Here is a 14,073-nt window from a genome sequence, read left to right as displayed (position 1 = left end):
GACTGCCTGTTTCTGTAGGGCCACTTTCATTTTTGACCCTTCGTTTCCAGATCTTCTTCCAGCTGGGCAGAAACTGCCTCTGTTCTTACTGTGAGCTGTGTGGTTACTAGGCATGCAAATAGGTCTGAGGTGAGGTATAATAGCAGCTGAGTTCATAAAAGTGTGTGTTTGTGGGGGGGGGGTCATCCTGCCCAGCAACCATGACATCTCACTAACATGGCCATAGGAATGGCTACTGCTGATCCAGAACTGAGAGGCAAGAATAAAACCACTGGTTAAGAGATGTGACCAGCTATGCTTATATGCATTCCCTCATTTTGGAAGGTGTATCACTAGTATATTTATTTCAAACAAATAGAAAAGTTCAGGGTGGAGAGAGAATCCAGTTGCAACCTCTTCTAATATCAAAGTTTCAACTGTGACCTGATCTAAAACAGCTGGAAAAGACATCTGGAAAGCCTTGTCTCTCCAAACAGACCCTCTCGACTAGTTCGTATATTCTTCCAACATCTGGATCCCAACACCTTTCCTCCTCCCATCACAGCTACTGTCCTCAGAACACCGAGCCAGTTGGATACGGTGGTTAGAATGCCAGAGTAGGATCCGGAAAACCCAGGTTTGAATCCTTATTCTTCCATCGAAGCTTATTGGGAGACGTTGATCTAGTCAACATCCCTTTAGCCTAACCTACCTTATAGGGTTGTTGTGATGATATAAAAGAGGAGAATGATATGCACAGCTTTTTGTCAGAGAATAATGGACAGAAATAAGAATTTGATTTGCAAGATGACTTTTGACTGCAGAGGCAAAAGAGGACCCACACAATGAATCGTTTCCAACACTTTTTTTTTTTAGGTGAAATCACATTCCGAGCCGGGAGACGTGGTTAGGATTGCTCCCTTGGTGACCAAAGGCCAGTCGCTCTTTCTCAGCCTAACCTACCTTACAGAGTTAGTGGTGATGGTGGAGGAAAGAGACATCAAGTTGCAGGTGACTTAAGGCAACTCCGTAAGGTTTTCAAGGCAAGAGACGTTCAGAAGTGGTTTGTCATTGCCTGCCTCTGTGTAGGAGGGGAGAATAATAGTGGAAGCCACTTTGAGTCCACATTAAGGAGAAAAAGTAAGAATATTTTAATAACCAGCCAAATTAATAAATGCAATGATGCTCCTCACAGGGTTATCGTGTGTGTGTGTGGGGGGAAACGGAGAAATGGAAGATGTTATGAGCCACTTTGGCTCCCCATTGGAGACAGAAGTGGAGCATAAATGAAGATATGTAAATAAACAAGTATGTAAACTGGAGTTAAGCAGTCATTCAATATCTCCTTTGGAATGGTAGTTTGGGGAGTGAAGAAATCTCTATCAGGGAATCATTAGCACACCGACAATCCAATCTCCAGGATTCATTGGGGCAATTTAAATTGGTTCAACGCCCAGTTAACTTTCTAGCAATGATATAAATGATTTATTGCATCCTAAACTTTCTGTTGCTTACGAATGCTCCCACTAGCAGAAACCAGTCTCAATGATGCTCGAATGTGGACCAAGTGTGTTACACTTACAAAAAAAACATTTTACTAAGATTATTCACATACAATAGTTATAAAGAGACATAGGAAAAAGAACATACATCATAACAAACTTTATTAACTATATACATAGGATTCAATTTTCAAACATTGATGATGTCAACGATTGTTTCTTTTATTTTCCTAAATTTTTAATTGAATTGATTTTGACATTGTGGTACCTTCACATCTGTTTGGTTTTATGAGTTGAGAATTATTTGGTATAGCTGGTTTGGTGTTTGTACTTCATGTTTGGTGACATATTCCAAAAAAAGGTAACCATTTGTACAGAATATTATTATTTTAGGATATATGTTAGATTGTTGTAGATTGTCTGCTATTTTATCCATGATAAAATGGCCCCATACTTTCAAGAAATGTTACACTTTTCTCATTTGGTGTTCACTGCTGAGTTCAGATATAGATATGAAGAAGAATCACCTACAAACAGCTGGATCTGTACAAAAGATAAAAATGAACAAAACTCTGGCCACAGGCTGACAAGCTAAAATAAAATCTTTTCTGATTTGAAATCACACACACCTCATAAGTTGCTTTTAGTCCATGGGGGAGAAGTTCTGAGTACAGCATATACAACTTCAAGAGAAGTCCACACAGGATAATGGCAAGCAGGGAACGAGAGCATGAGATCACACGTGCTGGGAGATAATGGCAGATGAGAAACCCAGTGACCATATTTTATTATGCACGGCCCCCAAAAGCAGACGATGCTCTAGGCTTGCAATCTGGGCTTGCAGAAATTTCTGTATCTCCATAATAGTGGCAAAACTGCATATTCCCTCACCCCCACGGCGGGAATCAATGTAACACACAAGCAAAGAAAGCCTCCATAGGGAGCATCAAGAAACCCTTTACCTGGTTTGGAAGAGCAGCTAGTATTCTGGACTCACGAATTTCTGCACTTTCCTTAGAATTGCCCAAGAACATGACAAACGTCACCTTCTCATCGCTGGTGTGGAGAATGAGTTGGATCCAAACTAAACTGGGAATTTCTACTTCCCGCTGCAATCCATCCCTTATGTCTTTCCCTCAGGGTCCCCCGTCCCCTAGGAGCAGCATTTTTTAGAGATCAACGGGCTTCTGCAGGGAGGGGAGACAGTTCTGTTCCACTGATTAAAAATTTAGTCTGGATCCAACCCAATGATCTGATACCATGGATGGTGGATGGTGATGGCTGGTAGGGTTTCTAGAAAGTCAGCTGCCGTATTTCCTATGCCTAGCCAGGAGAGGCAATTGTGATATATAATCTGGGTTCATAGCAATTTCTGCTTTCCCAAAGAGTGACCATAGAACATGATACCATTGTTTTACTTTCTAGGATGTGGATAACTATCTACATACAGGGAGCAGAAGAAGATACGGGCATGAAAAACCAGTGTTGGTTTCCTACACCTGGAGAGGCAATTGGTGCTCCAGAGCAGAACCTGAACTTGAAGCAATTTCTGCTAAAAGTGGTACATAGTTCCCTTCTCACCAATGTGGAGAATGGGAAGATAACTATGTGGGGATCCTAGCATGCACACACAACTCTGAGAAATCCTGCTAGCATATCTTCTTAAGCCTGGCACACAGCGGCAGCTATTGCTCCAGGGATGTAATATAGTTGGGGTCCAAACTGGCGGAGATTGACCAAGAGAGAGATCTTGGAGTCGTGGTGGATAACTCACTGAAAATGTCAATACAGTGTGCAACAGCAATAAAAAAGGACAACGCTATGGTGGGGATTATTAGGAAGGGAATTGAAAACAAATCAGCGAGTATCATAACGCCCCTGTATAAATCAATGGTACGGCCTCATTTGGAATACTGTGTACAATTCTGGTCACCACACCTCCAAAAAGAGATTATAGCGCTGGAAAAAGTGCAGAAAAGGGCAACTAGAATGATTAAAGGGACGGAACACTTCCCCTATGAAGAAAAGTTAAAGCGCTTGGGGCTCTTTAGCTTGGAGAAATGACGACTGAGGGGTGACATGATAGAGGTTTACAAGATTATGCATGGGATAGAGAAGGTAGAGAAAGAACTATTTTTCTCCCTTTCTCACAATACAAGAACTCGTGGGCACTCAATGAAATTGCTGAGCAGTCGGGTTAGAACAGATAAAAGGAAGTACTTCTTCACCCAAAGGGTGATTAACACATGGAATTCACTGCCTCAGGAGGTGGTGGCAGCTTCAAGCATAGACAGCTTCAAGAGGGGATTGGATAAACATATGGAGCAGAGGTCCATCAGTGGCTATTAGCCACAAGGTATAGATGGAACTCTCTGTCTAGGGCAGTGATGCTCTGTATTCTTGCTGTTTGGGGGGGGGGGGAATCAGTGGGAGGGATTCTAGTGCCCCTTCCCCACTGGCACACCTCCTGATGACACCTGGCTTTTGGCCACTGTGTGACACAGTGTTGGACTGGATGGGCCATTGGCCTGATCCAACATGGCTTCTCTTATGTTCTTATGTGCCTTATGACTCTCAGCAATTTTCCTGCCCCATCAGAGGCATGCTAGCAAATGATGCATTGTTTTATTTTCTTTGGTGTGCAGTACACGATCTATCTCTATCTTCAGTTTTAAGCCTTTCTCATAAATCATATGTGCAGGGAAAAACAATTTGCAGCTTGAGGAAGAGAACTGGATGACACGTCTGGATCGCGAGTTACCATGGGATAGGAGGAGCCCCCCCCCCCCGCCATTAGTAAAACATTGGTGATCCAGCACATGAAAGGTTTGCCCTTTGGGGTAACTGAAGAACCATAACAGAGAATCATGGACGGAGAAGCTAGATGTTTCTTAACGACATGTCTGAGCCCTATCCACACCAATGTTAATGATCCTTCTGTGCTGAACCGCTGTAACCTGCTGTAACTCAATGTCATTTTACCAGTGTCATAACTATTTCTTTCACAGGCTTCCACAGGTGTTTATCTGATGGACTGTTACAGCTTCCAGTGTTTCTGACCTTGTACTCCCTCTCAGACTTTGCTATGAATTACTGTACTTCCTAGTAACTCAACTTGCTATCACAAATATGTGGAACGTTCTCACACAAGGAGAGCGCCAAACCCTTGTTTATGATTGGGAGAGGGGAAAGGAGCAGACTTGAATGTTAAAAGAGAAATCTCTCTCACATGATGTCATTCCTATCAACTTTTACTCTTGCTGCTTAGATGCTTTCCTGGCTTCTGAGTAGTCCTATGGACATATATATGGAAATGATCTGATTTCTGAATAAAAACCATTTAACCAAGAACCTGTGTCTTGCTGCAACGGTCCAGGGATCTGTCATAGCCGGACACTAAAGGTTAGCACTTCTGGGGTTAAATGAAACTGGCTCTTCAGTGCCATGTCTAAGGTGCATTCATCATGTCTCACAAACAAATCCAGTTTTAGAACAAAAATCTGAACAAGTTTGCTATGATAAAGTCTCAGTCTCAAACTGTACGTTAGAGGGAGCTCTGTGGACTTTTTCCCTTCTGCATTTTTTTCAAACCGAAATCAGCCTAGCCTGGCAGAGGGAAGGAGAGAGGGGAAAGGAGGAGAGGCAGTTTAACCCTTTTCACTCCGGTTGTTAGTCAAGTCTCTTCATGCTGCTTTTTCATCAGCAAACAGCATGTTCGAGCCCCCACTTGCCTTCTGCAAACAGAACAGAGGGGAACTGAACTGAACAAAACAAAAAAATAGAATGAGGAATCCCATCACTTGCTCCTGACTAGAGATGGGCACAAACAGCAATACAAACTTTAAAAAAGCCACAAACAGCCCAATCTGCTGTTCGCGAACAAGCTGTTCATGAGGCCCCATTCTAAACGAGCAGGTGGTCGTCGCTAGCCTCGTTTGTCGCTGTTAGTCAAGCCAGACAGTCTGGCACCTGCAATCAATTCCCTTGGCAACTGGAGGCAGGGACTGCCTGAACTCTGTCTGAACTCCTGCTGTTGCCCTGGAAACCCCAATCGAAGCCCAATTTAGCTTGATGGGCAGGTCTTCCTTCCAAGTGTGGACTGGAGCTCCAAATTTGTTACAGGAGGAAAAGACCAGTGGGGAGGGGGGCTCCCAGCTCTGGCTTTCAGGGAGAGAGAGCTGCTGTTAGGGCGAGTGCCTTGGAGCTTGAATTTTCTTTGTGTGTGGTGGGATAGGGATCTACCCCTTTAGGTTCCAGGGCTGCTGCCAGGCTCTGGGCCAAGCTATTATTTATTACTGGTACCTTTCCTGCTGCCTGCTCAGGTAGGGTTTCTGGGAGTGGTGCGGTAGGGATCTTGATGGCTGGAGGAGAGCCTGCTGGCCCCCACGAACAATGAACAACATGTTCGTGACAGGATCATGTTCATCAGTATTCGTTGTTTGTTGTTCATGGATGGCAACAAACAACGAACGCCATGTTCGTTGTTTTTTTTCTGCTTGTGCCCATGTCTACTCCGTCTTGACTGCAGTTTTCCCTGGCGGTTTTTCATTTTTTTAAAGTAAAGATGTCAGAAGAAAGAACCTCTAAACTGCCCATTAGAAGATGCTAATTTTTCTTCTGCTTTTCTGAGTAAACAATGAGGTTTATATTATCAGTAGTAGTAGTATTTGGAAAGGGAAAGTAGAAATGCTTTGTTGACATTACACAAAATGTAATTGTTTTCATATAGTCTCCTTACTTATTGGACGTATAGAGGGGGACCATTCTGAAATAATATAATATTGTATTATTATTTGATTATCTATTGCTTATAAAACATAATGGAATTTTTAGACAGGTTTCTAAAATAAGATAGTAAATAAAATTGTGTTATTGAAACAATTTAACACCCCTTTAAGAACATTTATAATTTATAACAGTTCCATTTGATATTCTATTTTGTTAAATAGGGAGATAGCTACATACACATACACTTTCATTGTTATATTATATGTATTAATTTTGGGTTGGTTTGTTTTATTAACTATTTAATTCCCAACAGATCTGGTGATTAAGAACATCATTCACTTAAAACACGCTGGGATTAGACAGTTTTTGTTACAGATATTTGACAACCACGTTTTAAAACATTTCATCATTTGGAATCAAGGAATACTCCTGGCATGAGCCCACAACTTCCATGGCAATCATGCACCCACAGCAACCACGTATCGGGGGCGCACATGACTTGTTCTCAAAATTCCCATAAGTAACAACAGGCTCAACAAGGCCAGGGACTCTTGGAGTACAAACCGGACTTTAGAAAACTATATGTCATTTTTCTCTGTGCCTGGACCAGACAGATTCTATACAGGAAGATTTCTAGAGAAACCAGCTGATATACTCCTATGGTCTTTGGGGGCTGTAACTCCCTGTCTCCAGTTGTGAGGATCCTGATCCCCCCCTTCAATTCATCTCAATTATCTTTATACATTTCTATGGCCATTTAAGCAGACATTTAATTTATTTGGTCATTTGGTTTGAGGACTGTTTGTAAAAACCATTGTGTATAACCAATTAGAAATCCTTCATTCAATTCATTTTTATGGCCATTTGGAAACGTAGTGTCTTCCTATAGTCATTCATAAGGAACTAACACATTCCACCGCCATGCTGCCTCATTCGTTTTAGTACATTTCCTGGAATCAGGGGCCCCAAATATAGCTGTGCACCTTGTGGTCTGAAAGATTCAAGTCCAGTAGCACATTAAAGCCCAACAAGGGTATAAGCTTTTGAGAGTCAAGGCTCCCCTGGTCAGTTGATGAAAGGAGTTTTGACGTTTGAAAGCTTATAACCTGAAAGACTTGTTGGTCTCGAAGGTGCTACTGGATTCGAATCCTGCTGTTCTTCTGCAGATGAACATAGCTATCCACTTGAAACTATCTTGTTGCCTGTGTGGTAGGTCCTTACAAGTATCCCGGGCTCACTCAGATACACTTTGTCTTTATAGTGGCACCCAATGAATGTGATGGGCAATAAATTCACGGCAACAAAAAGAATTTCTTCACTCCTCGGGTAATTACATTATGTGATGGCCATCAGTATAGATGGCTTTAAATGGGGATAAGACACATTCAGGGAGGAGAGGTCCATCAATGACTAAATCCCAGAACCTCCATGTGCAAGTGCAGTACACTATTGATTGATTGGATTGATTGATTGGATTTATATCCCATCCTCCCTGTGAGTGGGCTCAGGGCAGGTTACAACATCATAAAACCATAATTTCAAAAGAGAGATCTTACTATATAAAAGAGTAAGCGTATTCTAGATGACTCACTTCATACCCTGGTGAACCACCAGAGGGCGCTGCTGCAGCAGGAAACCCAGGCTGGGACCAGGAGCGGAGCAGGTGGCAATGCCTGCTCCACATCTTCACCCGGCCAAGATCAGGAGGGGAGCAGGAGGCAATGCCCGCCCCCTTCCTTCACCTGGCAGGGATCAGGGGCACAGCAGGTGGCAATGCCCGCTCCCCCCTATACTCGGTCAGGATCAGGAGTGGAGCAGGCAGCAATGCCCACCCTCCTTCACTCTACCAAGATCAAGCTTGGAGCAGGTGGCAATGTCCGCTCCGCCCCCCCCCCTCCTTCACACAGCCAGGATAGGAACAGAGCAGGTGGCAATGCCTGCCCCCTGCCTTCACCAGCAGGGATCAGGAGCATGGCAGGTGGCAATGCCCACCCCCTGCCATCACCCTGCTGGGATCAGGTGTGGAGCAGGTAGCAATGCCTGCCTCCCACCTTCACCTAGCCGTGATCAGGAGCAGAGCAGGAAGCAATGTCTGCCCCCTACCTTCACCCAACCAGGATCAGGCACAAAGCAGGTGGAAATGTCCACCCGCACCTTCACCCAACCAAGATCAGGAGCAGAACAGGTGGCAATGGCCGTCACCCACCTTCACCCGGCCACAATCAGGAGCGGAGGAGGTGACAATGCCCGTCCCCTGATTTCACCCAGCCTGGATCAGGAGCAGAGCAGATGGCAATGCCTGCCACCACCACCCCACCCCGCCTTCACACAGCCAGGATAGGAACAGAGCAGGTGGCAATGCCCGCCACCCACCTTCACCCGGCCACAATCAGGAGCGGAGCAGGTGACAATGCCCATTCCCTGATTTCACCCAGCCTGGATCAGGAGTAGAGCAGATGGCAATGCCTGCCCCCCCCCCCGCCTTCACCAGCTGGGATCAGGAGCATGGCAGGTGGCAATTCCCACCCCTGCCATCGCCCTGCTGGGATCATGTGCGGAGCAGGTGGCAATGCCTGCCTCCCACCTTCACCCAGCCGTGATCAGGAGTGGAGCAGGAAGCAATGTCTGCCCCCCACCTTCACCCAGCCAGGATCAGGTGCAAAGCAGGTGGAAATGTCCACCCACACCTTCACCCAACCGGGATCAGGAGTGGAGCACGTGGCAATGCCCACCCCTGCCTTTACCTGGCTGAGATCAGGAGTGGAGCAGGTAGTAATGCCCACCCCCCATTCACCCGGCCAGGATCAAGCATGAAGCAGGTGGCAGTTCCCACCCCACTTCCCTCAGACGCAAAGCAGGTTGCAATGCCTAGCCCCCTTCACCTGGTTAGGATCAGGAGCGGAGCAGGTTGCAGTGCCTTCCCCCTGCCTTCACCTGGCCATGATCAAGAGGGGAGCAGTTGGCAATTCCCACCCCCTGCATTCACCCAGCTGGGATCAGACACAGGGGAGGCAATGCTCATCTGCCCACCCTCCCCTTTTAAGAGCCTGTTGTATTTTTTCTCACAACAGGCTTTGTTGCTTTTGTGTGTGTGTGTGTGTGTGTGTGTTTACAATTTAAAATCATAAAACAAAAACGTCTCTGAATGTAAGTGCTAGGAGGCAATTTAATTTCTGATACCTAGCTGTTTTGTTTTTGAAAGTCCATTTTTGCTATCTTGAACCAGACAAGCAGATAACAATCCAGCTGAAAATCAAATTGTCACTTCAGTATGATGGATATCATTGTAGTTAAGAGACTGAATTCCAAGCAGGAAGCATTCATTTCAAATCTCTTCTGTGCCCTGAATTCTCTAGGTAGCCTAACCCATCTGGCCCGATAGGGATAATAAATCTGTTGGCCTACCTTACAGGGGTACTGTGAGGATTTCAAAAGCATCTCTAGTGTGATTTGAACATTTGGAAGCACTACTCCTGTTGGCAGAGTGAGGAATTTCTGATGCCAAGCTGGCAGGAAAATCTCCGCTTGACAAAGTTCCCTGCTACAGTGTAACTTTTTTTTGTCAGAGTGTCAGAATCCAGCATTGCCCAAAAGGGCTGCGGCATCTGATGCCAAAACCTGACGACAAGATGAACCCGCTGCAGCTGTCATCCTGCAGCAGCTCACTGGAGTCGGTTTCTCGGTGACCTGGAGGTGCAATTTGAGGTCCGAATGTTATTGAGGACGGGTTGTATCTTCTTGCTCATTTTAAGAAGGCTAAAGGTATTCTGCACGAGTGTGTACAGTACTGTTCATAAAGCCCCTTGGTAATCTGGCTGTATGCTCCGCAAGCCAAGATCCTGTAACCACCGTGCAATCCTGTGGCCAGTAACTAGACAGGGAATTCGGCAAGACTTGCTTGAGAGAGCAAGTGTGCAATATTATCAGGCAGCAGGATTGCAATTCTAAGCACACTTTTTGGGAGCAAATCCCACAAAACTCAGCGGGCCTTACCTCTGAGTAAACCCCTAGGGGATTAGGCTGCACATGCCTCATAGTTGGAAAGGGTGGCCTAGTTTTGACAGGTCGCTTATTTATTTGTTTGCAACGTGAAAGGTTGGAACAATGGAGTGTTTCAAGCGGCCGCTGGAGCAAGGCCAGTTTCTGTTGGTATGAGCAGGCGCACGGGCGCACACGCCCCTTGGAATGCCTGGCTGGGAGTACCTTGGACTGCTCGGAACACTTCCTCAAGGGGCCTTATCAGTGCTCCCGGGTCTCTAAGCCTCTGGACAACTTCAATCTGCCTGGCATTCTGGACTTTTTTAAAAGGGGGACCGACAGCGATCCCAACAGCACCGTGCATGAGCGCGAAGGCCACGATTCCAAGTCTTTGGACGGGGCTTATGATCACACCGCCCTTAAAATGGGAGGCTGGAGAGAAGTTTCGAACCTGGGGCAGGGCAGCGGTGGAAGCGCAGGGAGTTTGCTGCTCCCCTCGGCGTGGTGACGGCGCGCTTTGGGGAGGCCTTTGGAACGGGAAACGGTCGCGCCCAGCCGCAGGCACCTTTGCTGCCCTCTGAATGCCCCCTTCCCCAAGCACTGGGAAGCCCTCCTCGGCTACACGTATTCGGTATCACGTGGGTGTTGAAGAGCTTGTCGCAGGCAACTTTTGCAGGCAACGAACGGCGCCTGCAGACGCAGCCTGGGCTGTGTTTTGTGGGGTTTTTAAAACTGCCGGTGGAGATATCCCCGAGAGCCTCGGCTGGGCGTCGGAGCGCCGTCCGCGCGTCCTCCGGGGCAGGTGCGCGCGCCTCCCGACGCGCCTCCCGGGGGTTGGCGCTGGGCCCGTGCAGGCAGCCAGCCCGGCGGGGGCGGGGGGTTGGGGAGGACTCGTCGGGGATCCAACCCCTGCCGAGAGAGGAGGCGAGGCGGGTCAAAGATCCCAGGCGGACCCGAGGAGGTTGGACACTAGAGGGCGACGGCCCTGCAGGGAAACGGCGGGCTATAAATACGCGGCCGAGGGCTGGAGGAGGCAGCCCGGGAGCGAGTCGAGCCTTCGGAAGGGTTGGCGGAGCGGCCAGACTCGGCGCACGGCGGAGCGCAGCCTGAGCCTGGGAGCTCCCCCCACCATGCGCGGCGGCCCGGTGTAGCTACTCGATGGAGCCGGGCAACTTCTACGAGGCGGACTCGCGGCCCCCGATGAGCAGCGCCCTGCCGCCCAGCCGCCACCAGCCTCTGCCCTCGGCGCACCCGCACCTGCCCGCGGCCCACCACCCGCACCCGCACCCGCACGCCCACCCGCCGCCGGGCCCCGGCTACGGCTACCTGCCGGCGGCCGAGCTGCAGGACATCTGCGAGCACGAGAACTCCATCGACCTGAGCGCCTACATCGACCCGGGCGCCTTCAACGACGAGTTCCTGGCCGACCTCTTCCAGCACAGCAAGCAGCAGCAGGAGCGCGCCGCCAAGGCCGGCCTGGAGTGCGGCATGCAGGGCGGCGGCGGCGCGCTCTACGGCTACGCGGACAAGCTGGAGGGCGGCGCGGCCTACGAGCGGCTGGGCGCGGGCCCGGCGCTGCCCGGCCTGCGCCCGCTGCTCATCAAGCAGGAACCCCACGAGGACGACGAGGCGGCGGCGCTGGCCGCCCTCTACCCGCCGCCGCCGGCCGCCTGCAGCCACCTCCAGTACCAGGCGGCGCACTGCGCCCAGACCACGGTGCACCTGCAGCCCGGCGGGCAGCCCACGCCGCCGCCCACGCCGGCCCCCAGCCCGCACCACCCCCACCCCCACCACGCGCACCCCTCGCAGCCGCCGCGCCTGCACGCCGCCGCCTCGTCGGGCAAAGGCAAGAAGAGCCTGGACAAGAGCAGCAGCGAGTACCGCGTGCGCCGCGAGCGCAACAACATCGCCGTGCGCAAGAGCCGCGACAAGGCCAAGCAGCGCAACGCCGAGACGCAGCAGAAGGTGCTGGAGCTGAGCTCCGACAACGAGCGCCTCCGCAAGCGCGTCGAGCAGCTCAGCCGCGAGCTCGACACCCTCCGCGGCATCTTCCGGCAGCTGCCCGAGAGCTCGCTCGTCAAGGCCATGGGCAGCTGCGCCTGAGCGCCCCGACGGCACGAACGGGCCCCCCGGCCGGCGCTCCTCGGCCCTCCCGTTTGCCCGGAAGGCAGGCCGGCCGCCGCCGCCGCCGCCGTGGGCCAACGCGGGGAGGGCAGGACTGGCTCCAGCGCGCCCCCTCCGCGGCTAAAGTCCGGACCGAACTTTGACCGACCCAGACTGATGCCGGGGCTGAGCCCCGTTTGCCGAGCGCCCAAATCGTGTGCCTTCTACGGGGAGCCGCTCCGAGCCGCCGCTCTCCCCCCGACTGTTCCTGAGAGCCCCAAGCCTGACTCTTGCCTCTCCGGTATCGCCCCCTCGGGGACTGGGGATTGACAGCCTGGACCGTCTAGGGACGAACCCAGGTTAACGTGTGAACCCGCTTAAAGGGATTGGGGCATGCAGGGGGGAGCCTGAAATCAAAGACTGAGTGCAGCCCTCGGCTGATGTGCCGGGGAGGGGGAGGTTGGGGATGGTTGGGGATCCAGCGGTTGCCTGGAGGATCGAGTGCAATTGGGGACTTTGCTGCTGCTGCTGCTGTTTTTCAAAGAGGGCGCGCCCCCCCCCATGTCGGTAAGGGCTGGGGTGGGGTGGGGGATATTTTGGGGAGGGCTGGCTAGAGTCTTCTTCCCCTGCCGGATGAAAAATTGAGGACTCTACGGGGAAACTGGCACCGGGAATGGAGTTCTGGGCCAGGCAGGGTCTCCTGTCACCCAAGCGAAAACCAGCGTGGTTGTCTGTACTGTATGTTAAAACTGTGGTGGAGCACAAAACCAAAGCTGAAAAATACCAATGGATGCGGGTATCCACTTCTTCCAAAACCTGTTAAGTTTTCTCTGCTTGGTTGCTGCACCTTTCCCTCGCCTCCCCCCACCTGTGCCTTCTGTACTGTGAAAGCCGAGAAGCCCCCTTGGTGGTTGCTGGCCATATTTTGTATTTTATTGCTTGGATCCTTGCCATGTCGACAGGAACCTCTCCTTGGCCTGTCATTTTCTGTCTTTTTAAAAATTGTATTGTTGCTTCTGGAGCTGACTTTTAGCAGTTCCCATGAGTGTGACCGGTTGAGGATTGCCTGCCACCCAAAGGCAGGAAGGGAGCCCACAAGTTTCTTGAGCTTCTTGCCTGGCTCTGAGAGTCTAGTTTGTTCTGCATCAGGTTTGTCTCCTTTATGGGGTGGGGGGAGGCTGTTCTGCTTAGCAAGAACCTCTTCACCTACCCACCCCAACCTTTCCAGAGAGCACTTTTAACCAGCTGGTGCTTTTCCTACTATGAATTTAGCACCGAGGTTAAAAACTTTTTAAAAGTGCCAATTTTGAATGCTCATATTCCCAGGTAGAAGAATTTAACGTTGTTGGTCTTTTTCTTATTAGTATGATGTACATGGAAATTTTATGCATTTTTATATCAAAACGGTGTATTTTGGAACCCAAATGATACAGAATGTTTAAGTCCTTGGTTAAAATTCATAAATAAAATGCAAATATTCTGCCATAACTTAGATCTTCCTGTCTGGCTTGTGTTTTCTGGGATTTCCTCAGAGAAAGGGGTAGCCAAATTGATTACTCTTCTCAACTTCAGTACCTTTTTGATTTGCCCAGGCCACCAGCTTTGCCGCAGTCAAGCTGTCAACAGCATTAAGGGAGTGGGGGGAGTGCATTAGATCCCAGCAGTACTTCTCTTCCTCTCAAAGGAGCTTGTGCAGAAGAGCTCCCTGTTTTCCAAAAGGTTAATACCAGAGCCAATAAATACATTACTCATGTGTAAGCCCCACTGCCACAGAAGGAATTGC

General features: G+C 49.5%; 1 protein-coding gene across 1 annotated transcript; it reads left to right on the top strand.

The window, feature by feature from the left end:
• Positions 1 to 11,208: 11,208 nt before the first annotated feature.
• Positions 11,209 to 13,784, top strand: CEBPA (CCAAT enhancer binding protein alpha). Its single transcript, XM_055000786.1, is given in 2 exon segments — positions 11,209 to 12,217; positions 12,219 to 13,784. Coding segments are annotated over 2 exon segments (1,089 nt in total). The 5' UTR covers positions 11,209 to 11,345; the 3' UTR covers positions 12,436 to 13,784.
• Positions 13,785 to 14,073: the final 289 nt, after the last annotated feature.

The sequence above is a fragment of the Eublepharis macularius genome, chromosome 16 (genome assembly GCF_028583425.1).
Source record: "Eublepharis macularius isolate TG4126 chromosome 16, MPM_Emac_v1.0, whole genome shotgun sequence".
NCBI classification, from domain to species: domain Eukaryota; kingdom Metazoa; phylum Chordata; class Lepidosauria; order Squamata; family Eublepharidae; genus Eublepharis; species Eublepharis macularius.
Note: the sequence above shows the minus strand (reverse complement) of the source record. Positions and strands in the feature narration are given on the sequence as shown.